The following is a 26,559-nucleotide window of genomic DNA, read 5'->3' on the forward strand; positions in this document are numbered from 1 at the left end:
GGCGTTTGAGCCTCGGCGCGGCCCGTAGCCGAGACGCCTCAGTCAGCCTCAACATGGCGGCGGCACGGCGTTGGGGGTGGGAAGTTTCCGGGACGATTGCCGAGGTGAGTGCGGGACGGAACAGCTGCTGGGCTGCCGCCCTCGAGTCGGGGCCACGGCAGGGACCCGCGGCTCCGCGGAACTTAGGCCGGGCTTGTCCCTGCCACGTGTGCATGGAGCGGGGCCCTGTCACCGCGGCGAGCCGGGAGCGAGGGGAGCCCGGGCGGCCCGGCCAGCAGCCCCGACGGGACGCGGCCTCCTCGGGCAGGCTCGGGCGCTGGTGGGGCCGGCTGCACAGAGCAGCTTCACAGGCAGCAGCTTGTGATGAGTGGCCGTGTCGCAGCAGCCCCACGGCCAGCAGCGCCCGCTCCTCGGCGCTACATGCCGTCATTAAACTTCCCTGGCCGTTGCAGCCCGGCAGCTGCTGCTTCGGCCCTGTGCGGACACCGGTAACGCGTAACGGGGCTTCAGTATTAACTTTGGAGAGCAAACGGAGCCCTGATGTGTAAGGCTACTGTAATAACGCATTAGCTAACTACGACTTTTTGTTGTAAAAAGGTCTCACTGGTTTCGGGAGTGGGCGTCTGGAGGTTTGGTGGGTTTGTTGGTGGTTTTTTGCGGGGGGGAACGTTTGGGTTTGGTTGGGGTTTTTTTTTTGGGGGGTGGTTTGGTTGATTTGTTTCTATAATACGCACTAAACTGGAAGAATAAAGCTGAAGGAACGTGAGCCAGTATTTCAGATAATAGGCTTCACCAAGACCTTAAATCAGCTGCAGTTATACTACTGAATTTACTTCTTTTAGACAAATTACAGTAAAAGCTGTTTTGGGAATGCTCTTTCTTTTCGTTCTTGGATCTTCGGTGTCCATAGCCAGACTCGCTGTGTTGCTTAAAACTGCCGCGTGTACAGACGCTGTTAGTTTGTTTTTTTCAATCTAAATGTGATTTGCTGAGATACACAACCCAGGTGTTACAACCTGAAACGTTGAGGGCGTTAATTTAAGTAAACAAGCACAGCTGCTCCCTTGAGCAGCTCTAAACAACTGAAGGCTTAAAAGAAATGAGTAACAAATAGCTGTGTTTTAAAAAAATAGCTCAGATGCTGAAATTTATCATAAAAATGGTCTGAATTGCTGTCAAGTTTTTGTAGTATCTTCATGATAGGATACAGTAATCCTGAAAACGTTTCTTTTCCTCTTTTCACGAAGAGGCTGACAGTGTGCTTTGCTCAGAAAGGGCCAGGGATTACAAGTGTCGCTCAGTAGTGCACTCCTTTGCTGTTTGGCTAGGAAGTGTAGCCAGGAAGGGGAGGTTGGATTCGCGGTGTGAACTGGCATTTTGCGAATACTGTGTCCATGGGCAGACTTTGAGTTTCCCCTACGAACAAACGCTTTCCCCTGGCACCCGGAGCAACACGTGGGGTGGCAGCAGAGGAGCTTCTCTTTCGTGTTTCACAGGATGTGATGGCAGCGAAACTCCACTTGGCCTGAGCTGAGGCAGTCAGTACTTTTCTGTCAGAGGGATCGCTTGCCTGCGAGGGAGTTTGCTAGTGTAACAATCCCACCAGAAAATAATTTAGCAACCGCAGAAAAAAAATAAGCCGATTGGGTAGGAGCTTCCACCCTTTGCATACAAGCCAGCTTGCTGTCTCCTTTGAGGCTGTTGTCCAAATGAGTACTCGTACTCCCATTGGCTTGGAGGAGTTCCAGAAAGACTTAGAAATTGAGATAACAGGATGGCATGCCAGATGTGTTTCAGCTTAGGAGTATATTTATATGTCAGTGGATTGGAAGGAAATGGGAAATTGTTCCTCTATATTCATGGTTTGAATGAGAGATAACTAGGGGCACGGGGAGGGCACATAGGAGTTGAAATAAATGGCTCCCTGAAACAAAGGTGACTGTAGTACAAGGAACAGTGAGGCTGTGGTTAGTGCTATGATGCAGGATATATTGTGGCCTGGAATGGGAGAGCTAATTTGAGGCTGTGTTATCTACATAAAGTAGAAACAAACAAAAGGTTGAGAGGAATAGTAAGTATATTACCAAGCAAGAGAAGAAATATTATCTTGGCAACTCAGAATTAAGTTTGTTTGTATGAAGTGTTAATAATAACAAGTGCTATGAAAATTCATAGTTGAAGTCCCAAGAATTTTAACTTGCAGTAGGATGATGTAATGACTGTTTGCTTTGATTATATGGTGTGTAACCTATTTAATTTAAATAGATTTTTACTGATTAATTCTTCAGGTAACATCTGCAGTGTTGTTAAGCGTTTAACATAATTTGAAACTCTCGCAATTTAAGTAATAGACTTTCTTAGGCCTAGTTACAAGTGACTCAAGCAGTTTCTGCACTAGGTATCAGTCTTCACATGAACCAGAGCTAATAGGCAAATCAGTCAATTTACGTTTTCTTTTGTTTTCACCATTTCAGAAAATGAGAATTTGAAAATCAAGGTGGAATAAAGTCGAAGAGTTTAGTTTTGGTCAAGGTGTCCTTCTCTGTTTGCCCCAGTACTATTAATAAAAGCAGTGTTCTTGACACATACTGGTGACCTGGGGGAATGAAAATGAAAGCTTTGACTATGAAAATGTCAGGTCAGTGGATACATCTTTGTGTTCCCTACTGTTCTCTGTTGGAGATAATGATAATATCCTTTTTTGTTGTATACTGTGGGCTAAGCTTGTTAACTGATTGTGAAGTTCTTTGGAAAAATCTTGTAGCTATATAACTACTAAAAAGAGGTCTCATGAAGCATCCTGAAAAGATTTAGCATAAGGTGAGAACTTAGCAAATATGATGGTGAAGTATGGTAGTGTAAAACAATATTTAACTGTTCTAGGAGGTAATAGGTATCACAGGAATATTTTAGATTCCCATAGATACGTAATACAGATAGCTAATGGATAAGTTCTGGGGAGAAACTGCACAGGCCAGGCTTGGTTTAGCTTTTCCTCTCACGCAGATAATGAACTGATATTTGTGCACAAAACCATTTTACGTTGGTTTTAATAATGATCTTTATTAACACCCTTGGTCTTTATCATGTGTCTCGTAATTTAGATGTTAAAAGTCATTGGTGAGAAAGAATGTGTCATTTATGCTTTGTATGATTAAAAGGAATTATTTGCCACTAAAAACTTTTTTAAAAAATTCTTCTTCCAGGACTTCAGTGACTCTGGACTACTGTTACTGAAATGATACTACAGAAGGCAGCAATTACATTGCATTTGTTGAAGGAAACCCTAATATTTACTTTCAGGCAAGTGGGTAAAGCCCCCTAACCGCAGTTTACATGTGTAGATCACTGCGTTACTGTGTTAGTCATTGTCTCTATGCAGCAATGACAAGGCTAGAAGAAGCAAACAAAGAAGTAAACATGCACTCATCAGTCAGGTACCTTGGCTATCTTGCCAGATTCAACCTTCTGGTGGCCATTTGCATGGGCCTTTATGTCAGATGGGAAAAAACTGCAGATGCACTGATTTTGGTAATATTTATTCTGGGACTCTTTGTTCTTGGAATTGCCAGCATACTGTACTACTATTTTTCAATGGAAAAAGCAAGTCTGAGTCTCTCCAATCTTTGGTTTGGTTTTTTGCTTGGCCTTCTCTGTTTTCTTAATAATTCTGCCTTCAAAACAGATGCGAAAGAAGAAGCTACTAAATATTTGCTCCTCTCCGCCATTGTTTTAAGGATATTATGTGCTTTGGTTGAGAGGATTTGTGGTTGTATCCATCATCGACCAACTTTGCTGACCACAGTTGAATTTTTGGAGCTGGTTGGATTTGCAATTGCCAGCACAACTATGCTGGTAGAAAAATCTATGAGCATTATTCTATTGGTTATAGCTTTGGCTGCGCTAATAATTGAGTTACGTATGAAGACTTTTTTGGCAATACCAAATCTGGTCTTTTTTGGAGCCATTGCATCCCTAGTGTTTTTTCCATCGCTGCGAATCCCCACAAATCCATTTGCCTTGGCCTGTTTCTTCAGCTGTCTGATTTCTGATCCCCTTCTCGATGTTTACTTCAGTGGACTTTCAGTTACTGAGCGATGGAAGCCCTACTTGTTTCGTGGTAAATTTTGCAGAAGACTTTCTGTCATCTTAGTTGGAGTCATCGAACTAATCTTTTTCAGTCTTGCAGCCTTTAAACTGCGTGATTTGGATCTCTGGTATTTTGTGATACCTGGCTTTTCTATTTTTGGCATTTTCTGGATGATCTGTCATGTGATCTTTTTTATAACTCTCTGGGGATTTCACACAAAACTCAACGACTGTCACAAGGTGTACTATACCCACCGAGCCGAAGACAACAGCCTTGACAGAGTGATGGCATCTAAAGGAATGCGTCACTTCTGTTTAATTTCAGAACAGCTGGTATTTTTTAGCCTTGTCGCGACAGCCGTTTTGGGGGCCGTTTCTTGGCAGGTGAGTAGTAGTCTCTTTATCTTGGTCTCTCTTTTGAGTGTGCTCCTCAGAATTGTTGGCTCCTTAAAATTCCTGTGGCATTGATGGTGTGCTGTGGCTCAGTAACTCAAAAGTTGGAAACTTTGGCTTCACCAGCCTGCTCTTCAAATTTATCACTTTGTGCTGCCTTGGCATTAGCCTGTTAAGGCAACTGGAACTTACCAGCTTCCTGATGTTGGCACAGTGGGAAGAGTTAATGTTTCCAGGGAAAAAAAAGCATGCAGAGTATTTATCTACTCAAAAAAAACAATTTTGCTTTTGAATTAATTGTGCCATAAAATTTATTTTCAGAATACAACAGTGTTGAACCCAGGTAATGCATCCTATATTGAGGGCTTTTCTTATGAACTGTCTTGCTTGAATCGAGGCAAATTCATGTTTTTAGAATGTATTTTCCAGTAATTTTTGTATGTATTTAGCCTTTAGCATGGAGTTAGAAACAGTCTGATAAATGGGTACATTTTTGGTACACAATGTGCTGCTCTAAGTGTCTTATTCTCAAATCTGGTTACGAATGCACCACAGGATACATCCTCTAAAAGATCAGTTCTTAAAATTGCACCACATTCTTTGACTTCACTTTACATTTCTGAGTAAAGGATATTAACTTTTCTTTAACAGAAATATACATTTCTCTCAATGCTTTTTCAGGTCAGGGCTTAGAGTACATTGTTGTCCCAGTTATAGTAAGGTGTTTGGTGTCTATTTAAGTTGACCTAAAACAAGACAAATAATTTTTATATGTATATATCTCTTAAATAAATTACTTATGTATACACTACTACTAATATAGTAAAATAATACATTTTGTGGCAGATCCAGTTTATAGAAAGCTCTGTGTGGTGTTTCCAAAGCAATCTGCTGCCCATTCCTTCAGATTTTCTTAGGTTAAATAACCTTGTGGATGAAAGGTTTTAAGGCACATGGTGGAAAGTGAAATTCATACTTGGGTTGTTTGTTGTTTGTTTTTTTTATGGGAGAGTATGTTAGTTATTGGGCTTTTTTTCGCTAGTGTTGGTTGGTTGGCTGGCTTTTGTTTTGTTTTTTTTCATGATGAGTATTAGAAGCTGACAAGACTGGGAGGAAGGCTGGGTATTTTTGTTCTTTCTTTGGAAAAGTTCCAGCATGCATAGCTATAGTGTTTGGGCTTGCAGAAAGGTGAAGAGGAAGAAACAGAACCAAAAAGTAAAGAAAAATCATCAAGATGTATTTGCAGAAAGCAAAGGTGCTAGTGAACCCAAAGAAACAGGAAAGTGGTTTGGAAGACATACACAAGAAAGATTATAGCTAGCATGCTAATATTGCTAATTTCCATATTTTTACTTCTGAGGTTTGTGTAATTTTATCCAAATGCCAGTCTTTATTAGTAGTATGCTGGATGACTGTTTCAGTAAAAGCGATTTTTTGCCATCTTTATCAGGCAGTTTCATTAATTTCTTTGTCCTTTTCCTTTAACAACCTAAGACACATCAGTTAATTATTACGTAGTGTTAAAATTACTTGTATGGAGTCACTCCACCTAATGAAACAGTCAGAACAAATCAAGTGCGTAAGTTGTCCACACAGTCACCATGCGCCAGTTTCTTTTGGTGACACACAGAACTTGCCTGCAGTTAATTCACCACCACACTTGGACAGGATCTCCTGCGGTAGTCTTTCAGGGAAAGGAGGGGCTTCCACTCCATGCTATCTGTTTAAAGCTCACAGATGCTTCTTTTAGCACTGCTTCATTGCTGCAAGCTGTGTGCCTGAGTGAGGAGGGTTGGATTCATACCTATCTTGTTACTTTTTTCTCATCACACTGATTGATAACTCATTGTATTTTTTTTCCTTTGTTCTCTGCCCAAAATAACTGCAGCTGTTACATGTGTGATAATTTTCAGTCTTCTAATTCTGAAGAAGTGCTGTTGTGCCGTGAAATGGCTTGTGCCAGACTGTTCACAAGAGGCAGACTGTCACTATAGTTAAAAATCTTAGTATTTGTTACAGGCTGATTTCAGTTTCTAGCATCGTATGGGTAAATAAGATAAGCTATTGCTCATCAACTCTGTCTGATAAGCTGTGTATTTACCTGTTCAGTAGGAAAGAGTAACTGTCACAGAAGTGAAAGGCATCAGAACTTGTGAAGAAGTTTTTTTGTTGTAGCAATTTAGTTTCAATAAGTCATCACATTTACCTTTCTTTTACTTTTTGTATTTCTTTAACCATGCATTTATAGTAATAAATTCTATTAAGATTTTAAATGCAGTTGTCTCAAACTAAAATAATTCCTACTTCAGAAGGTGTAATATTTGCCGTATGCATTTTGTGGTAAGAGGAAATGGCCTCAGGTTGCACTAGGAGAGGTTTCAGTTGGATATTAGGAAAACTTTTTTCACTGAGAGAAGGGTCAGGTGCTGGAACAGGCTGCCCAATGACGTGGTGGAGTCACAGACCCTGAAGTGTTCAAAAGCCATGTAGACATGGAACTCTGGGAGATGGTTTAGTGGGCATAATGGTGTTGGGCTAGTGGTTGGACTTGATCTTAGAGGTCTTTTCCAGCTTTTAGATTCTATGATCACAATGCCTGTTTCAGCTGTTGTCAGAAAATTCAATATTTTATCAGTCCCAGCCAGAACATAATTCAATAAATGGATGAATCATTTATTAGAGGGATTGCAGAAAACTGTGGCCTTTTATGTATTTTCTGGGCAGTGTCAGGTTTCAAGATAATTAGAAATAAGGAAAGAGTAATGCACAAGCACACAGTTTAGCCTTTTGCAGAATATTTGGGGTTTTTCTTCTTCTTTGTAGGGGGAATTCAAGGCCTTAAAACTGATTTAGAAACATTGATGGATTTTTGAGTCTGCTGTTTCAGTATATCTTACAGGCTCAATAGTAATGCGGCAAACAAGCTTCTTCAGTGAATATGTGCTTTTCTTACGATGATTTATAAAGAGACAAATCAGACTGTTCCTCTTTTAAAAGTAATATTTTTTGTTAAATACTCAGTGGGTTGGGATTTCAGGGGTTTGTCTGGGCTTGTTTTTAAGAAATCTTTGCTGCAGAAAGCAAGAGATGCCAGTGTGTGTTAGAAAGAGATCTTAGGGCTGTGTTAGATGTTTTTGCATGAAAGCAGCTTCATGTTTATTAGTTTTCAAAAAAGCAAATTAAGTATTGGAAATTATTATAAAAGGACTGGAGGTATCATGCCACTGTATAAATTCATAGCTTCCATATTTTGAATAACTGCAATTCTTACTTGTCATCCCATAGATAAGAAAACAAGTGAAGGTTTGGGGAAGGGAGACAAAATTAGTTGTAGACGTGAAAGAGTTTGCTTCAAGGGAGTGTATAAAGAAGGATGCTTCAGTCAGGAAAAGAAATGAGAATATCATCAGCATATAAAATAGGCATAACATGAGAGGAAGTATACATGTAAGAAACATATTAACCAGTCAGTTTCAGTGCAAAAGTTGAGGGGAGTCAAGTTGGTAAGAAGCAGTTGGAGTCAGACAGCTGGGAATAGTTCCTCACACAGCGCTGGGTTAGCTTTGGGGCTGCATGTCATGTCATGCTATATATGTGCTGAGTGGTTGCAGAGGCTCAGGAGGAAGTTGAACAAGTTCAAGGAAATAAATTTTTGTACTATATGGCAGCCACTTCCAGCTTAGGAAGTCCTTGAGCCATCAGTGGTTGGAGTACTCTGAAAACGTGCTTGGCCTGTGCTTACAGTTTCGCCTTCTAGAGACACAGTGTTGTTCTAGATGGATCTTCGGGACAGTCTAACACAGCCACTCATATACTATGGATTTTTTTGAACTTAAGTTTTCAATGTATGTTTTCCTTTACATTCTTAGGAATGCCAGGTACTCCTCAGTCACCTATGCCTAAAGTTCTTTGCTCATTTTAAATTTGTTTAAAATACTTTTCACATGTGTAAGATCAGCAGTGTTCAGCCTTTACCGTTTCAACTCCGTATTTGTGTTGTCATTTTATTGAAGGCTAATTATATTTGAAACCTGTTAAGTGTCACATGAAGGGTAAAGCATCTTACATTTATACTTTACCTCACTCTGAAGATGTACTGAAAGCTTGTTTAATGATACAGTATTTGATGGCTTGGAGTCACTTTATGGTCTGCCATTTGACCTCATATACTCTGATAGTTTGGGTGTTCCCCACTCCCTCACAATTTAGAAATCACCCAGACTAGACTCAGCTGGCTCTGGGAATATAAATGAAGCTATTTAGTTACAGCTAGCCCAATATACAAGCAGATATTTACAATATATATAGTTATATACAGAAATATATAAGGTAAAAGATAATACATAAAACACAACTCCCCTCCCAGAAACCTGAGTCCCCAGGAGGGGCTCTCAACCACCCCTGCACCTTCCCCCTGCCCCTCTCAACCTTACCCCAGTCCTAAAGAAGAATAGAGGTTCAGCCAAGAGGTTAAGAAGCAAAGGTGAGTGGAGGGTGAGGTTAGGGAGGTGCAGCTCAGTCAAAGCCCAGCCAGAGAGTGCGAAAAAGTGGCGAGAGTGTTATCTAATGTTTTCGTTTCTTCTTCAGCAGGACTCTGAGGGGAGTAGACATCACCATTGTTTTCCTTTCACAGCCTATGATCTAGTTCCTCTCACCAAAACATTCTACCCTGCTTCAAACTAGCACATATACAATGAACAGAATTGACTGAAAACCTAAACCTTGGAAAGGTGCTTCCTAACAGCTATAAATAAGGAGCATAGGATGTTAAAAACAAACAAACAAAAACAAGAACAAAAAGTGTCTAGCTCAGCTATGTGTGTTAGGTTATATCCAGAAATGGGGTAGTGGAGGGGAGTGGACATATTATTTGTGCCTTTTAAATAACTATAATATCTGTGAATTATATAATTCTCAAGCATGTGAAGGGTCAAGAACCAAAGAGACAATTGTCTGCTAATTGGTGTTTGGAAGTATCCTATTTGATTTAAATTGTCAGTAAAATATCAAGTCTCCTGTTGTGGAAGGGTGTTTAAAGTGAGGTCAATTAATTCACGGTTGCACACACAGTAATTTTCTGACTCGCAGTACTGTTGAGGCTGGAAGTCTTGTTAGCCAAGGACCTTTCTTTGTGGGGAGCTTAGCCTTTGCAATAAGCAAGAGTTGAAAGTCTGCTCCTGGTGCTTCAGTATGTGCTTGTGAACAACTGTGGCTTCTCCTCAATAGATCAAGCTCTAAATGTGAAGAATCGTTAGATCTGTCTGAAAGTGGAGAATGAGATCAGCAAGCACAAGAAGTATAAAGGCAGTTTGTTAATGCTCTTTGCATTTAAAAATGAAGTAACAGCTTTTCAGTGGGACATGTTTGATTTGGGGGCATGGGAGAATAATCCTTGCTTTTGCTGGAATGGAAAGATCTTGACTTGTTGGTAGAAATACATTGGAAAATTCCCTTGAAAAGTCTTCGTGAAGTGTTCTGCCTCTGCATTTGTGTGACTAATTTTGGTCAGATTGATAATACTCTCTTAGTTCCAATTGAACTCATTTCAACAATTACTCACATACCTGTCTGTGATGAGGCTCTTGGATGGGCCAAGAGCTATTAGAAGTAACGCAAATGACTTGGGCATTACTTCCTTCAAAATCCAGTAAAATGATGAAAAAAATGAAAATGAAGGTCCTGAAATTTGCAGGCTAAGATTTTGGAAAGGTCTGGCAGACTCTTTTCAGATTTTGTTAAATGCTCTATAGCAAGGTAACTACAGGTTTTCTGAATTACTGGTCAAAGAGAGTTATTATCCCTGGAAGACCTGAACTTAATATCACTAAGAGAAAAATTAACTGTGTCAGAGACAAGTAAAGTAATGGAATGAAGTACTTTCAGTACATTATTCTTGTACTTAGTGGATTTTATGGGTTGGTAAAACAGTAGTATTCATTATATGCTTGAGTACTTAAGTGATGAGTACTAGTGAACTCAAATTTTTCATGGAAGAAAAGTCAGTTTATTGTGTATATGAGCAATTTCTTGTTTTGGGAAGAGTTAGTGATTTTGTAGTCGTGATAATGGTATGTTTGCATGGTGTTTCTTGAAAGCTCAATTTCCAATGTGTTAATAAAATTGAAGATCATGACTCTTTAAACAGCTCTAAAACCTAGAATTGTTTTCTGAGTAGTAAGAATTTTTTTAAGCAGCATCTATATCTGCTCACACATAGTTTTTCCAACAGCACAAAGTAATTTTGAATGCAAATCACATCCTGCTTTTCTTCTTCATTTTCTCCTGCCTTTCTTCCTGCTCTGCATTTTTTAAATCCAGGTCCTCCTCAGACTTCATTTGAGCAGTTTAATTTTCTTTCTTTTTTTTTTTCTTCCAGAGACCCCACTATATCCTCTGGCCTCTCTCTGTATTTTCTCAAGTAGCCATGTCATTCTTGCCTTTCCCCCCCCCATCTGTCTGGATATCCATAGTTGCCCCCTTTCTTTTCCTCATCATCATTTTTTCCTCTCTTTGCCTATTTGACTTGCATATCTATGCATCACTGTTTCTTTATCAACTCATCTGTTCAGTTTCTTTTTTAATTCCTTTATTCCATCTTTTCCAACTGATGCATCATCTCTTAAGATGGATCCTAAATACCCCTTGCTCACTGCTTATTTCTTTTCATACCCACTCATAACCTGTTTATTTTTGCTGCCCATCTTCCTCTATGGTAGATGCTCCTTGCTCCTTGGCTCTCCCCATCTCCAGTCCTGTCCCAAGGGCTACACCAGATTTCCTGCTCACATGCACGGTGGTGTCACACCTTGCTGCTGTCACCCTCACTTCCAGAGGTCATGAAAGCATCTCTGTTGACCAGATAAAGAAAGTATTCCTTGTTAGGCTAAAGAATCTGATTTCTGTGTTAAGCTTGTTGTTAAAATCTCACTCATGTCACAATTCAGATCTTGTTATTTAAAAAAACAACATGAATTCATGTAGTATGCTTTTCCATTGGCAACCACTTCTGGGTTTGCTGGGGCAGAAGCATGTAGTGCTAAAGCGCAGGTTATCCCACAGTTTGAGAAGGAGCCAGGGCTGAGGAACATAACACATTGAATGTGTCTGCCAGTGAACGTGACATCTATTTTCTGCAAACTGTTTGCTAGATTGTCCCAGAGCTGTTTTAATAGTCAGAAGTATGGTTTATTTAGTGTTCTCTAGAGAGTATTCCTTTGTTATATTGACGTTTCCTCTAGTAGTTGATCTACAATCTAACAAAATTTGACTTTAAGCTTATTTTACTTGTTATATGCATATCTTGTTTTCATTTGGAGTAAGCTATGGATCAAATACTTGCAGATTAGTTATCACTTTGCCCTTTTTTCTCTGAGCTTTCTCTGTCGCTTCTTTGCATTTGCAGAGTTACTGCAAACAGATGAGGCAGAACTTATGTTTTCTTGCTTCTGTGTCTATGTGAATATTTTAAACTAGATAAATATTATTCAAGTTGGATAATGGATAAGGGCATCATTTTTGCTTCTGCACACACAAAGACATCTTTTTAAGCCTCCTCAGTTGTCAGTCCGTTGCATATAATCCTGAGCAGCCTGCTGTAGGTGGCCTTCCTTGAGTTGGTGCTGGATCAGTCAGTTTCTAGAAGCCCCTTCCAGCCTCAACAATTTGGTGTGTTCCTGTGATCATCTTAGTTGACATCTGTTTAGGAATTTATTTTTGGTTTAGATCAGAAAGAGCCTATAGATCTTTCTACTTGGCTTTCAGTTAAAACTATTGGGGGTTTTGTGTTTCTGAGTTTTTTCCTCCTTGTTATTTTCATCAGTGACATGTCAGTAATGCTTCTTTCTTAAATATAGTTGCAGAATTGTTCCACTACACTAATGCAGTGTAGGAGCAGTCTGTTCTAACAAGATCCTAAAAAGCCATAGTTACAATATTTCATATTTGTGTATGATGGAAAAGGTGCATTTGTCATCAGAATGAATGTTAATACTTCCCAGCCCATGCATTCAGTTTTTCCAGTTGTTCCACTTTCAACAGTCCTTGGTATTAGACTTGTCCTATTCATGAATATAAAATTGTAAAACACCTCTAAATTTTTCAGATCTTTTAACAGTGAATCTTGCTCATCTTTTATTGTCTGTCATTTCAGTCATCAGAGGCAAGACATTTTTTTTGCTTCACCTTTTCTACATTATTTGAAATGAGAACATACTGTGTGTTTCCTTAGTATTCATTTAGAAGTACACATACAAGAGCAAAAAACCCACAAAGATGAAGAGATAAAATGGTTTCTCATGTTGTCAGTGAGAGCAGCAAGATGGTCCATTTGCTTTTCGAGCAGCATGTCTGGAATCAGTGGGCACTCAGAATAAAGGCATGTACTGCAGGCTGAGATTGCCAGTGTACTCAAAACCAGACTGAAAATGGATTGAACAGATGAAAGAACAAAATCCCTTTCTGGCTCTGTCTACACATCCATGGCCATCTGCTTCATTAAGAACCAGTCATCAATTTTTTTTGGATTTACTAAAGCACTGACAGTCTCCACCTGGCATCATAGCTGTTACCTTAAAAGTAGAACCTCTCATCAGATTTAGTGTAATTCCTACCTTAATTAGGTACTCTTTTGTACTACTTAAAATTCTTATAGTTTAGATATTTTTAAATGCCACCAGCTGGTTTTTTTTTTGCAGTGCTGAATTAAAGAATTTGTTATCCTATTACAGAGCTGCTCTAAACATCATGAATCATTCATGTATTTGTTAGTCATCTTCTAAATCAAAACTGTTGAAAAAGTGTTGACAGTGTCAGCATCTTTACAGTAGATGTCTATAAATATAAGATATCTATGCTAACAATACTTTCCTCCTCCATAATGTAAGATGACCACTAAATGAAGGCCAAATTGAAACTTCATACAGATTTGAGCTTATTCATAACACTGTAGAGCATATTTCCCATTCCTCTGTAATATCTGGTACAAACTCAAAGCAAGATGGATCGCTGAGAGTATCCTTATCTATCACAAGTACTTGTGAATTTTCTTGCCCAGTACCTTCATACTAGGGGGAAGACATTCAACAAACATCATGTTTTTTCTGTAGTTGGCCCCAGTCAGAAGTTTTGTAAGAACTATTACTCTTTGTGATAATCTCGAGCCGTGGTTTTGAGAACACTGTGGCCTTCACAACTTGCATATCGGGGATTGGAGAAATGCAGAGAGTGCTTAGAACAGCATAGCACTTGTGGGGTTTATTTTGTAATGTTTGTTGTGATCAAAATGCTAATTCAGTGTAGGAGCAGTCTGTCCCAACAAGATCCTAAGAAGTTCTCATATGTCAGATTTGTGTATGATGGAAAAGCTGCCTTTGTCATCAGAATGTATGTTAATACTTCCCAGTGCATGCATTCTGTTTTTCCAAGGTTCAGAAAATCTTCAAATTGATCATGAATAGGAGATTTTTCCAGACAAGTCCTGCAGGATCCACAATTTTCTTGCTTTTTTACTAACTTAAAACAAGTTATCCTTCTTATCTCTAGAGTTGCAAAAGTCAGTCTCCAAATATTTATTTAGTCAGCTAGACAGCGTCTCATATTTTGCAAGGTTTCTACAGAGTAAAAGCTGACCAAATCACTCTTCAGTTTTTGTTTCTGCTGCTCTGAATCCTGTCCATTCTCAGAGTGCATTGGGGAAGCTGAGTAACAAAATTGAGCAATTCTTGCTCATACATTTGAAAGAAATGTTATATTGTCTGAATTACAGAACATTTGGGGGTTTTCTCCTTACTGACAACAAATCAAATTGAGGTTGTATTATGGTTGTTACAGTGTTTTCAGCTTTCATGTCTTCTGGTATTTTCAAGTAATTGTATGGATTTGGGGGAAATTACTCTGATAATCCTTATCCTCTGGCACAGAACTTGAGAATCACTGTGTGAATGCTGCTGTGCACTACATATGTAATTATCTGGAATGGTGCAAAGTACCTCCTGAGGTAGCTAAGAGAATTATGTACATAAAAGTGATTGTGAACCTACTCTAAGTATGCTGCATAGGCTTGCATTGCTTGTAGATTAACACCAAAACATCAAATTACTTTATACCATGTGAAATCTGATTGTAGTGTTAGCACCAACGTTACCACCTGTTGATGGACTGTTCTGTAGCAAGTTGATGAGCACATTAATTGCACTTCTGTGATACAGCATGCAGGGCTGTGGGTAAAGGTAAGCTCTCCATGGTGGGTCTGTAGCATGATTTGATGTTTGCTCAATATCATGTGCTGAGACTAGAAGCTAAATAAATTAACTTTTAATTTGTCATGAATTGGATAAAATATAGTAGGAGCTGGATGTAGGCTTATAGTGGTTTCATGTGTTGGCATCAAAGAATAATGCTATCAGCTAACAAGAACCAGTTATTTTCTAATAGCACTATCAGTTAATATCAGATTCTGGTGTTTCTTTGTGGTTAGAAGTATTGCTGTCACCATTTCAAGGGCACATAGGTCAGAAGTATAATGGGACACTTCTAAAAAATGGGACAAGTCATAAACTGTGTTCTTCCTTAGGACAGGAAGCACATTAGCTGGGTAAAGCTGTTTTTCAGACTAAGTAATGTAATGTTTGTGAAAAACTGAATATATTTGAGTTGGTGCCATGTGCCAATAAGACATGAGTTGGTTTGGGAGTAATTTTTTTTAAATATAATTTTCGTAGTAGCTTTTTCTGTGTGTTAAGCTGAACTACCAGTCTGTATCATAGAATCATAGAATGAACCAGGTTGGAGGAGACCTCCAAAATCATCCAGTCCAACCTAGCACCCAGCCCTAGCCAGTCAACTAGACCATGGCACTAAGTGCCTCATCCAGCCTTTTCTTGAACACCTCCAGGGACGGTGACTCCACCACCTCCCTGGGCAGCCCATTCCAATGCCAATCACTCTGTGAAGAACTTCCTCCTAAAATCAATCACTGAGTATTAAACAATAAGGCAGTATGCAGATCTTAAAAAAAAAATTGTAGATATATGCAAAGAAAACAACTGAAACATAGATGTGATCAGAAACCAGAGGACTCAAGACAGAAATCTGTAGCTATGAATTTATTTCCTTTGCTGTATAACAAACATTAATATTTAATAACTGCCCCATGGATATTAAAGTTCTTGGTTAATTATGCATTGTAATACTGTTTCTACCTTTCCCAAAGCATTTCATGCCTCATTAAACCCATTCACATCATATTAAAATAATTCAAATGAACTTGTTTTGTCTCTCACTGACCGCTGACATATCATAAGTCTGGTTTTATTTTACTAATACTATTGGCTGAGACTTAACTTTTGATATTTCTTGTTATATTTTTTAGAGAAACCATCTATGTAGCAGTGGGTGTAATCTTTTCCAAAATTGCTTTTTCCTTACAAAACAGGAAAGCTTACTGTAGGGTATTAGCTACGTGAATACTGCAAAGTGCTGTAGTGGATGTCCCTTCTCATCTGATATTTATGTGGCTGATAAAGAATTGTCTTTTTAATTGCAATAATGTTCATAAATGTTCTCAGGAGTAATCTTTTGTGTGAAGCATAATATTCCACCAAGAATATTTTGAAAACTCTTGGCATTAAAAAGCAAGAATAGTTAAATCTCTGTTTTTAATGGTGCAATATAGTATGCAGTCACTTCATGCTAGGTACATAATAATCGGTGTTGTACTTTACTGCCCAGCTCTGCAGACATTTACAGAGATTTGAGGGCATTTAATTTTCATGCCTAAATGGGAAAGCTAAGCCATGATCAGCTTTCAACTTGAGCTTTCAAGTTCTGCGCTGTTTGTGTTTTTAGTTGCATTCCATTTAGAAGAGTGACCTCTGCTTTACCAACCACTTTCTCCCTGTGACGGGTTAGAGACACTCTTTAAGCTTTTTGTTTGTCTTTAGGGTATTTCACCATGTAATATGTGGAAAATTAAATACACCATGGGTATAATAACTTACTTGTTTCAGGAAGCAATTGCATCTGATCAAACACAGGGAATTATTGCTGTCTACAGCAACCTGAAGGGACATTGTAGCCAGGTGGGGGGTGGCCTCTTCTCCCAGGCAACCAGCAATAGAACAAGGGGACAGAGTCTCAAGTTGTGCCGGGGAAAGTATAGGCTGGATGTTAGGAGGAAGTTCTTCCCAGAGAGAGTGGCATTGGAATGGGCTGCCCAGGGAGGTTGTTGGAGGCACCATCCCTGGAGGTCTACAAGAGAATACTCGATGGGGCACTTGGTGCCGTGGTCTAGTTGACTGGCTAGGGCTGGGGGATAGGTTAGACTGGCTGATCTTGGAGGTCTCTTCCAACCTGCTTGATTCTATTCTATTCTATTCTATTTATAAAAACATAACCAACAGAGAGGAAGGATTTTTCATGCAATACCTAAATCTGTTTTCTTTTTAGCCAACCAATGGGATCTTCATGAGTGCATTTCTCATTGTTCTGCCTCTGGAGTCCATGGCTCATGGGCTTTTCCATGAGCTGGGCAACTGCTTGGGAGGAACGTGTGTTGGATATGCCGTTGTGATTCCCACCAATTTTTGCAGGTATAATTACCATTATTTTAATTTCACAGTAGTGTAAGCGTAGAGGCAATGCAGTGCTGTTGCTCACATTTTTCAGTAATTAAATACAAATTTTGATAATAGATGGATTTGATTTTTTTTTTCTTTTGCTTGTCTTCAAAAAAAGAATGAGTAATTCCAAGTCCACATTTTTATATGTGTTTATTTTCATTTTAGAAAGCAAACAAATGCTTTATGCACTAAGCATGCATGGGCAGTTTCCACAGTCTGTAATGCATACAAAGGAGGATCTGGGACATTTGACTAAATGCAGATATTTCACATGAGGGGATTTAATCAACCAAACAGATCACTTCAAAGCAATTTTGAATTATATTAAATAAGGTAGTGTCTGCATTTAAAGGACATTGAATTTAGATTTGTGAGTGGACTACATGTCAGTTACTGATACAGTGCATTTGCAGCCTATTTTTGTTCGAAGGTAAATGTTACCATATGAAAAATACTTGGGAGCAGAGAGATTTAGCCTTGAGCTCTGTGGTAAAGGGCTGGGCTTCATGATCTATGAGGTCTCTTCCAACCTTGGTGATACTGTGATACTGTTATTGTTTGCCCATTTGTGTGGTTTTCTTACAAGCTTTAAGCTTGCAAATGTTACATCAGCCATATAATTACAGTCGTGTGTACATGTATTTATTGTAAATGATAAACAAGAACTATTTACATATTTGAGTTACAAGAGAAACAGAGTAGTAAGTTGAAATAAGAGGCTTAAAACTAGAATTGCCTACTTTAATGGAAACTGCTCAACCTCAGTATGTGTAGTGGATTTTGTAGATAAGGGCAAAAATGAGGGAAGAAACAGAAGGTAGTATGCTGATCTTGAATAGTATAAAGTAGTGTATGAGCAAATTTTCTGAGTTTCTGATCTACAGTCTTCAACTGTGTATGCTTAAAAAATTAATATATCCGATTATTAGAACTGTAGAATCATTTTGGTTGCAAAAGCTCTTTTCAGAGCATGGAGTCTAACCATTATTTATCTTTCTATATTCTGTTGTTAGGGATCAAAAAAAATATCAAAACTGCATTACCATTTATTATTTTTAATTTCAATGGCAAAAAAATTAATTACATGTTACATTACATTTGATGTTATGTTTTATGTTATGCTTTGTGTTATGTATTATGTTATGTTATTCTGTCTCTAGCAGTTCCTCTCATTTTTGAGTGATAAGATACTCCTAATCTGAGGATTAGTTCTGTTTAGTTCTGTCAGGTCCTAAACTGAACTTCCTTATTGTCAATGCTTGGCTCTGTCAATGTTTCCACTTGCCGAGACAAGCAGTAGTGACCATATATTTGATGTAGCTGTAGTAGTGCAACATTTGACTTCATTAAGGCCAGATAAGGAGGTGCAAAATTTAATTAGGCAGACTAGTAAAGAAACCAGGTACCGTTATACACTGACTTGTAAACAAACTACATAAGTATATATAAACAGAAGTCATATTTTGTATTGGTAGTGGAGATGAGTTTGGTAAAGCTGTCAGTCATACTCCTTATCATTACTGTTATTACACTGGCTGAAGTCTGATAAACTCATTTCTTTTTCTAGAAATTAATCCTAAAGAGGACTCCCATAACTGTGTGCCTTGCAAGAACAAATCTCTTGTTGTCATGACATAGCTATATAGACTGGGGGGGGAAGTGTACACATTTTTATATATATATATATGTGTGTGTATTTCTTCTATTAATATATATTTTTACATACCATATATATAAAAATACAAATAAAATGCATTTCAGAACTTAGGGACTCTTTTGTTAAATAGGCATGTTCATATACATACCTACAGGCATCTCTGTATATACATGGTTTGTCCCAGGTCTAGTTTGTAATTTTCTTGGTACTTCTAAGATGTGAAGACCATTATCTGAAACATGTTTCTTGTGCTGAAAGATCAGCATCTGAACAGCACACACAAGGAAGAATTATTGTATTTGTGTGAGTACCATGTTGAATGGAGCCTTGTTTGGAACAGAGAGAAATTAATTCAAAATATGGGAGCAAAATGTGTATTGGATTTCTCTTTAATCATTATTGCAAATGAGTTTGCATGATGTTTTGCACAGATTGGTGTTCGTTCTCCCTGATCTTTCCTCCTGTGTGCGGGGAAAGTGCTGTCTGAAAGTGGTGCTCTCTCAAGGGGACTTAATGAATTGCATGAAGCCTACTTAGCATGTTCGTGTCAAAGCTCCATTCTCCCCTCTTCTGCATCTCAGCTGCAGAAATAGCATGGAGGTGAGGAAGAGCTGTTCTTTGAAGTGAAGAAGTCTAGCAGAAGGGATTGGGAGATAGTGATCCCTCACTCAAATTACAGTATTTTGGTTTGTTTATAAGCTGTACATTTCAAGTCAGTTTCATGCTGCATAAGAGAGAAAATACGCCCAGGGGAAAAATCCCCAGTTGCCAGAAGTCTGCTAAGCATGAAATAATTACAAATCATAATCATAGCTGCTTTTCTTCTTTTTTAGCCCTGATGGTCAACCAACTCTTCTTCCACCTGAGCATGTGCAAGAGTTGAATCTGAGGTCTACTGGTATGCTTAATGCCATCCAAAGATTTTTTGCATATCACATGATTGAGACATATGGTTGTGACTACTCTACAAGCGGACTGACCTTTGATACTCTCCACTCCAAGGTCAAGTCTTTTCTTGAGCTTCGGACAGCAGATGGACCCAGACATGACACCTACGTTTTATATTACAGTGGTCACTCACACAGCACAGGCGAATGGGCGCTGGCAGGTTTGGAGATGTCTTTATTAATAGTTTTGGTATTCATGAACTTTCTAAGTAAATTAAATCTTTCTTTAAGAAAATCATATTATATTGCAAATACTTGGGAATTTCAGTCATATTTATTATGTGATAGTCCATAGTGGCAAAGAGGCTGGCTGCTAGGAAATATTTCTTCACTGAAAGGGTTATCAGAGCATTGGAGTGGTCTGCCCAGGGCAGTGGTGAAGTCGCTGTCCCTGAAGGTGTTTAAGCAGCATGTGGACCTGGTTGGTAGGGGCATGGTTCAGTGTAGACCCTTCAGTGCTGAGTCTAGAGTTGGACTAGATGATCCTTGAGGTCTCATTCTGTGATGTTCAGCTTATGATGGAGATGTATGTAGTCATATAAAGGTGAGGAACTGGCAGCTGTCATGTCGTGCATTCTTTTTTGACATTAATTTTAGATAAATCATGGGATGGAACCTGATAATCCTTCCAGATAGCACTGATCCAGAATGTGATTTGAAATATAAATGGAAAGGATAAAAGCTGTTTGATTTTGTAATTGTACTGCATATTGGACAGTGGCATTTCATGGCAAATTTTGTCATCAGCTCCAGCAATGTGTACTGTCATCTGACCTCTGGAGAGGATGGACAGAGATGGCAGCAGTGAAAAATAACATTCAGCTATAATAGAAAAAGCAGTGCCTTACTGCTGGCTTATGCCCTGGCACAGCTCAGCAGTCACAGTGTAGCCTGTGCTTTGTAATGACACCTTATAAAGGAGACTTACTGAATTTATTAGTTTACTAATGATATTTCTCTGTTGTTGGAAGCTGAGATGGAACACAGCGATGTATGAAAGAAACTGTTAGCTAGTCATGCATAAAGTATGAGCAGTCAAGCAACCTGGGAGGTCATGTTCTCTGAGTGAAGGCAAAGCCAAGAGCTGGGCTAATGAAGCTTTGTCTCTGTTCAGACTGTCAGCTTAACTGCCTGTGACACCTGCCAGAGAGACAGATGTGGCCAGACACATGGTTTTCTTACACAGCTTGATGCTTAAATCTTGTGCTGGCTGATAAGTCTGTGTGTTTGAGGTCAGTGGGGTTAGATGCTGAGTATGTATTAGTTTATGTATGAAGGATGAGATGATTTTCTTTGGCTAGTTCTGTCCAATAGTGTTTTGAAATCACCTGCACCTCCACATAGGTATGCTAAAATCAAGTTTGTCTGTAAGCCTTTAAAATGGGAGCAAATAAAGAGATTTTTACTGCAGATTGGCACAGAAGGCTTACCTAGAAAGGGGAAACTGCTTCTCTATAAATAATTGGTGTAAAGAACTACAGAAATCTAGGGATCACGTGCCACATGCAGGCATTGCTGTAGGTTTGTATATTAAGATTTTCCTTGGTGCTAAATTTTCCGGGTTTGCATCTTTTTGGAGAAGCTGTAGCCCTGTAATTTCTCTTTAACAGTGAAAGCACACTCAAAGCTCTAAAACTTTGAGCTATTAATTTGAAACACTTTTGTCACCCCTTACAAGCAGAAATATGTGCTGAAATATGCAGCCATTCTGTTTGAGGTTCATCTGTGCAGCTAAATTGCTACTGACCAGATTTTAAACACTGTGAAACGTACTTGTAGTCCACAAGGAAGATCAGTATGGAATTAAAATACAGTTATTTTAAGTGATACTTTTCTACCTTTCTTCCAAAACTCTTAGGGTTGGTTTTTTTTTGTTTGGAATTTGACATTTTGAAACTAGAGTGGGTTTGTTGTAAATCCATATCATAGCTCCAACCTGCCAACACCTAGATTGATCCTGCAGTATCCATTCCACTTAAGCAAAAGGGCTCTCCACTAAAGGTAACGTGGATTAGTTACAGTCTGCTCTGTCAAAGCATTGCTGGAGCAAGAGCTGAGATGGAGCATGAGAAGTTGGACACTAGTTGCAATTGTTTTCTGAGCTGATAAATGTTGTGGAAAAAATCCTGTGAGATTTTTGTTTCATTGAGTTGTAAATGCATACCAATTCTCATTTTCTCAAAGCTCTGAAGACAACTGTAGCTATAGAGTGAATCTCTCAGTTTCTGGTCACGTCAAGCCAAGGTGATGGTGGTGCCTGCAGATGAAGTTTTCCTGTGCTTCAAAGCTGTCGGCATGTGTTTTGTTCAAAAGTCCTTGCTTTTCCCTAAAAGAGGAGTCCTTCTTAATATTAGTGGAAACACATTTAGAAGACTCTTTCTTTTTTTCCTTAAAATTCTTGAATTCTGTTTCAAGATTTTATAGAATCACAGTGGTTTGAGTTGGAGGAGACTTTTAAAGGTCATCTAGTCCAACTCCCTTTCAGTGAGCAGGGACATCTTTAACTAGATTAGGTTTCTTGTTTCTTTTTTCTTTTCTCCTTTTGCTTTCCTGTTTTGTGTAGCTATTTCTGGATTTCTTCAGTAGGGTGTAGTTTGTTTTAATTCTGTGGGGACTGAGGAAATGAAAGGTGAGTTAATGTCCTCACCTGCCACAGCAAGTCAGGTGGAATCATAGTATCATAGTAGTATCATAGTATCATCAGGGTTGGAAGAGACCTCACAGATCATCAAGTCCAACCCTTTACCACAGAGCTCAAGGCTAGACCATGGCACCAAGTGCCACGTCCAACCTTGCCTTAAAGTGCCCCAGGGACGGCGACTCTACCACCTCCCCGGGCAGCCCATTCCAGTGTCCAATGACTCTCTCAGTGAAGAACTTTCTCCTCACCTCCAGCCTAAATCTCCCCTGGCACAGCCTAAGGCTGTGTCCTCTTGTTCTGGCGCTGGCCACCTGAGAGAAGAGAGCAACCTCCTCCTGGCCACAACCACCCCTCAGGTAGTTGTAGACAGCAATAAGGTCACCCCTGAGCCTCCTCTTCTCCAGGCCAAACAATCCCAGCTCCCTCAGCCTCTCCTCATAGGGCTGTGCTCAAGGCCTCTCACCAGCCTCGTCGCCCTTCTCTGGACACGCTCGAGCATCTCAACATCCCTTTTAAACTGGGGGGCCCAGAACTGAACACAATACTCAAGGTGTGGTCTAACCAGTGCAGAGTACAGGGGCAGAATGACCTCCCTGCTCCTGCTGACCACACCATTCCTGATGCAGGCCAGGATGCCACTGGCTCTCTTGGCCACATGGCCACACTGCTGGCTCAAATCCATTAATACCTCTCTGGAGTTCAGCAACAGCTAGGAACAGGGAGGATCAGTTGAAAACTTCTGTTGTATGTGTCCAGGTTGTTAGAATAAGCAGTTCTTGGAACTTACAGTCGAAATTCTGTAGGAGGTTTCTTCTTTCTAATATTAAATCTTTTTTTTTCTTGTGGTAGGGGGTGACGCTTTGCGACTTGACACACTGTTGGAGTGGTGGAGAGAAAAGAATGGCACTTTTTGTTCTCGACTCATCATCATTTTAGACTGTGAGAACGCTCAGCCTTGGGTTAAAGAAGTAAGGAAAATAAATGACCAATATGTTGCCGTGCAAGGAGCAGAAATGGCCAGAGTTATAGACATCGAGGAAGCAGACCCTCCGCAGCTCGGGGACTTCACCAGGCAGTGGGTTGAGTATAACTGTAACCCAAACAGCAAGATCAGCTGGTCTGAGAAGGGCCGTACGGTGAAAGCGGTGTATGGCGTGTCAAAGCACTGGAGCGACTACACCTTGCATCTGCCAACGGGAAGCGATGTTGCCAAACACTGGATGATATACTTCCCACGCATCACCTACCCATTAGTACACCTGGCAAACTGGTTTTGTGGTCTCCATCTGTTCGGGGTCTGTAAGGCGTGCTTTAGGTGTTTGAAAAGACTGAAAATGAGTTGGTTTCTCCCCACGGTGCTGGACACAGGACAAGGTTTCAAACTTGTGAAATCCTAATTAGCAACCAAAGAGAAAATTAAGTGAGAGCTCTGGGAACATTCTCATTGTACTGTACTTGCAACTTTTTATATGACTGCTTTTCTCAGAAAAAGTCTACTACACTCACTTCGTTCAGCTCTTCGAGTAGCTATAGTATATGCAACAGTTAGAAACTGCCATCTTAAAACAGAAAAAGGTAGTATTGTGATACCTGAGGTTTGCTGCTGGGCTTATTTCATATGACTCTGCTTTTTTGAGACAGTTCATGTGTTCATATGCATTATATAAAGCAGCCTTTAAGAGCCACTTGATGGACAGCAGCTCCTATCAATGTTACAGCTTGCTTATTTGTCATTTATATCCACTCTAAGGTTCAAATACAGCAAAGGAACCAAACCACTACTCAAATCAGTTTATGCATTCTTGAAATTACATGGTAGAGGTCAAGAGTATTGTAAAACAGCACTGAACCAAAACAATAGAAGAAGGAATAGGTATTGTAAGTAGGTAACTACTAAGAATCTTTAGTTCTGTTTTCATTAACATCTTCAGCCCCTGCCTCAGTTCTCTACTGTCATCAGTTGCCACAGAAAGCAAGGAAATCAGACAACTCACTCATGTTCTGAGACAATGTTTGCTGAAGTGCACTTTCAAAATGCAGTATCTCACTGGTGATCCTGTGTTTGGGTTTGGGTTTTTTTTTCCTTAGTTGATTCATATATGACATAAAAAGTGCACTAGGAGTGTTTTCTTCACCTTTTACAGTAGCTTGTGTTTTTTCCAAGCTCTTACTAGTTTGTGTTTTGGAAGTCTTCCCTGAAGGGAAAAAAAGAACCAAACAACAAAACCTAAGGAATTTTAGAAAACAGTCCATAGATAAAAAGTGGAAATACAAGAGTTGCCTTGCTTCCATCTTTATATGAAGTCTTTGCTGTGCCTAACACCTTTCTGTGAAATGCTAAGTACAGGGTTGGACTGATAACTTCATTATCTATTAAATCCACAAGCAAAGTTTATCAGAAAGAATGGATCATTCTCTTAGGCGAGGAGAGAATTCTGTGTTCCTCAACTCTGTTCTCCCAGACACAAGGTCCTCATCTTAATCTTTACATGTACAGAGCTGGATGGTACTATAGAAATCCTTGCACAGGCCTTCCTCTTTAGTCAGATTTCTTTTTTTTCAAGTACAGAAAATAAGATAGGAAACAACTAACATCTAGACCATTACAATTTGTTGTGGGATTTTGGCATAGGCATGTGCAATTCAGTAGGTCTGGGGTTTACATCTTTCTGTTTCCATTAGTACTTAAATTAAAATGTTAGGTATTAGCTGATATTTGCCTAAAATATAATAATTATTTTTAAAGATAAATACTTTAAAATACTTAGGAGTGCTTTAAGTCTTTGCCACCAAGGGGGTTTCTAATTGTATCTGAACTTTTTAGCCAGCTAAGTTAGAGAATCTTCTAACCCTGATAACGGTTAGCAACTCCTGGGATTAACACATGAGATCTGCAATAACCAGAGTAATTTGCACCCACCAACTTCAAAGTGGTGATTTTGTGGGTCTTACAAGTGACAGCCGCTACATTTCTTCATTATTACGTGTTACATAACTTTGGTTACCAAAAACACCACCCACCACCCTGCTTTGCCTTTCTTCCATAAAGTGAGGATGAAGAAATGAGAGATGAGGAAGGGTGTCCTACCAGGAGTCAGTTCCATTGGGTCTTCTCTAAGTGCGTGCCATGATGGAATCTCTCTGGAAGATTAAAGAGGTGGCTGTAAGGATAGAGGATAGTCACTTAAAATTCTAACATAAACACTCCTGATCTAGGAGTCACCTCATTTAAATGCATATCTGCAGGCTAGCAGCCTGAAGTGCTCCACTGCTCATTAATGAAGAGACTAATCTGACCTCTAGTTTAGGATGTTTGTGATGGTGCCGATTAAATTTGGTTTGGGTTTTTTTTTTTCATATGCCAAAGGTCAAGCAGACAAATCCCTTATGTCTGTTGAATAGCATTAGAGCACATCTGTTCCAAGTCATTCTCGGGAGCCTGAGTTCCAGAGTTCCTCATTCAAGCACATAAATCGGATACTTGGCAGTCAGGCTGAACAAGCATCCATCAGGTTGCGAAGAGCAGCACTGCTTTCTATGGGAAATCATTCTCAGTTATTTCTGGTCAACAGCCCTTGAGTATAGAGAAAAAGCCATTGCCATAAAGGCAGTCATTTAGTTTGTAAAGTCACCCGTATTTTGACTGCTGTTTCAGTAAAACTTCATCTGATTACATCATAAACTGCTCCAGCTTGAGCACTGGAAATTCTTCTAAGAGTCCCTGTGAAGCAACACTGTCATACATAATAGTCACCTGTGGCCATTTGAAATTCAGGTAGTCCTTTCTGTTTGGAAAAGCTTCGAATATCAACCATAACACTTCCTGCTAGTTACAATAGGTACATCTTACTCTATACCATTTTTGTGGATACAATCTATAGCTTTCTTTTTCTCTATCAATGCGAAGAGGAAAAGGTGGGACTCCTGACCTGTCCTGGGGCTGTGAGCAGTATCCACTCTGCAGGGCACTGATGCGCCTAATTTTGGGTAGAGCAAATGCAACAGTTGGTGCTAACCTTTTGCCTCTCTTCGTTAAATGGTTTCCAGCTCACTTACCAAAGATTTCCTCAAGGACAGAATACATCTTTATCAGCTTGCTGAAAGACAGATAAGGAGTCAGCTAAATATGCAATAGAAAGTTTACTTGCAAATAAAACTAATCATGCTTGCATGCTTGTTTCATTTTTCTCAATTAAAGAACTCTGGTTTTCTGAA

General features: G+C 39.4%; 1 protein-coding gene across 1 annotated transcript; it reads left to right on the forward strand.

Annotated features, from left to right (window-relative positions):
- The first annotated feature begins 2,478 nt into the window (after positions 1-2,478).
- TMEM168 (transmembrane protein 168) lies at positions 2,479-26,559 on the forward strand. Its single transcript, XM_064142111.1, has 5 exons — positions 2,479-2,638; positions 3,207-4,473; positions 16,927-17,069; positions 19,590-19,864; positions 23,194-26,559. The coding sequence occupies exons 2-5, from the start codon at positions 3,337-3,339 to the stop codon at positions 23,739-23,741; spliced, it is 2,103 nt and encodes a 700-aa protein (XP_063998181.1). The 5' UTR covers positions 2,479-2,638; positions 3,207-3,336; the 3' UTR covers positions 23,742-26,559.

The sequence above is a fragment of the Pogoniulus pusillus genome, chromosome 4 (genome assembly GCF_015220805.1).
Source record: "Pogoniulus pusillus isolate bPogPus1 chromosome 4, bPogPus1.pri, whole genome shotgun sequence".
Taxonomy (NCBI): Eukaryota; Metazoa; Chordata; class Aves; order Piciformes; family Lybiidae; genus Pogoniulus; species Pogoniulus pusillus.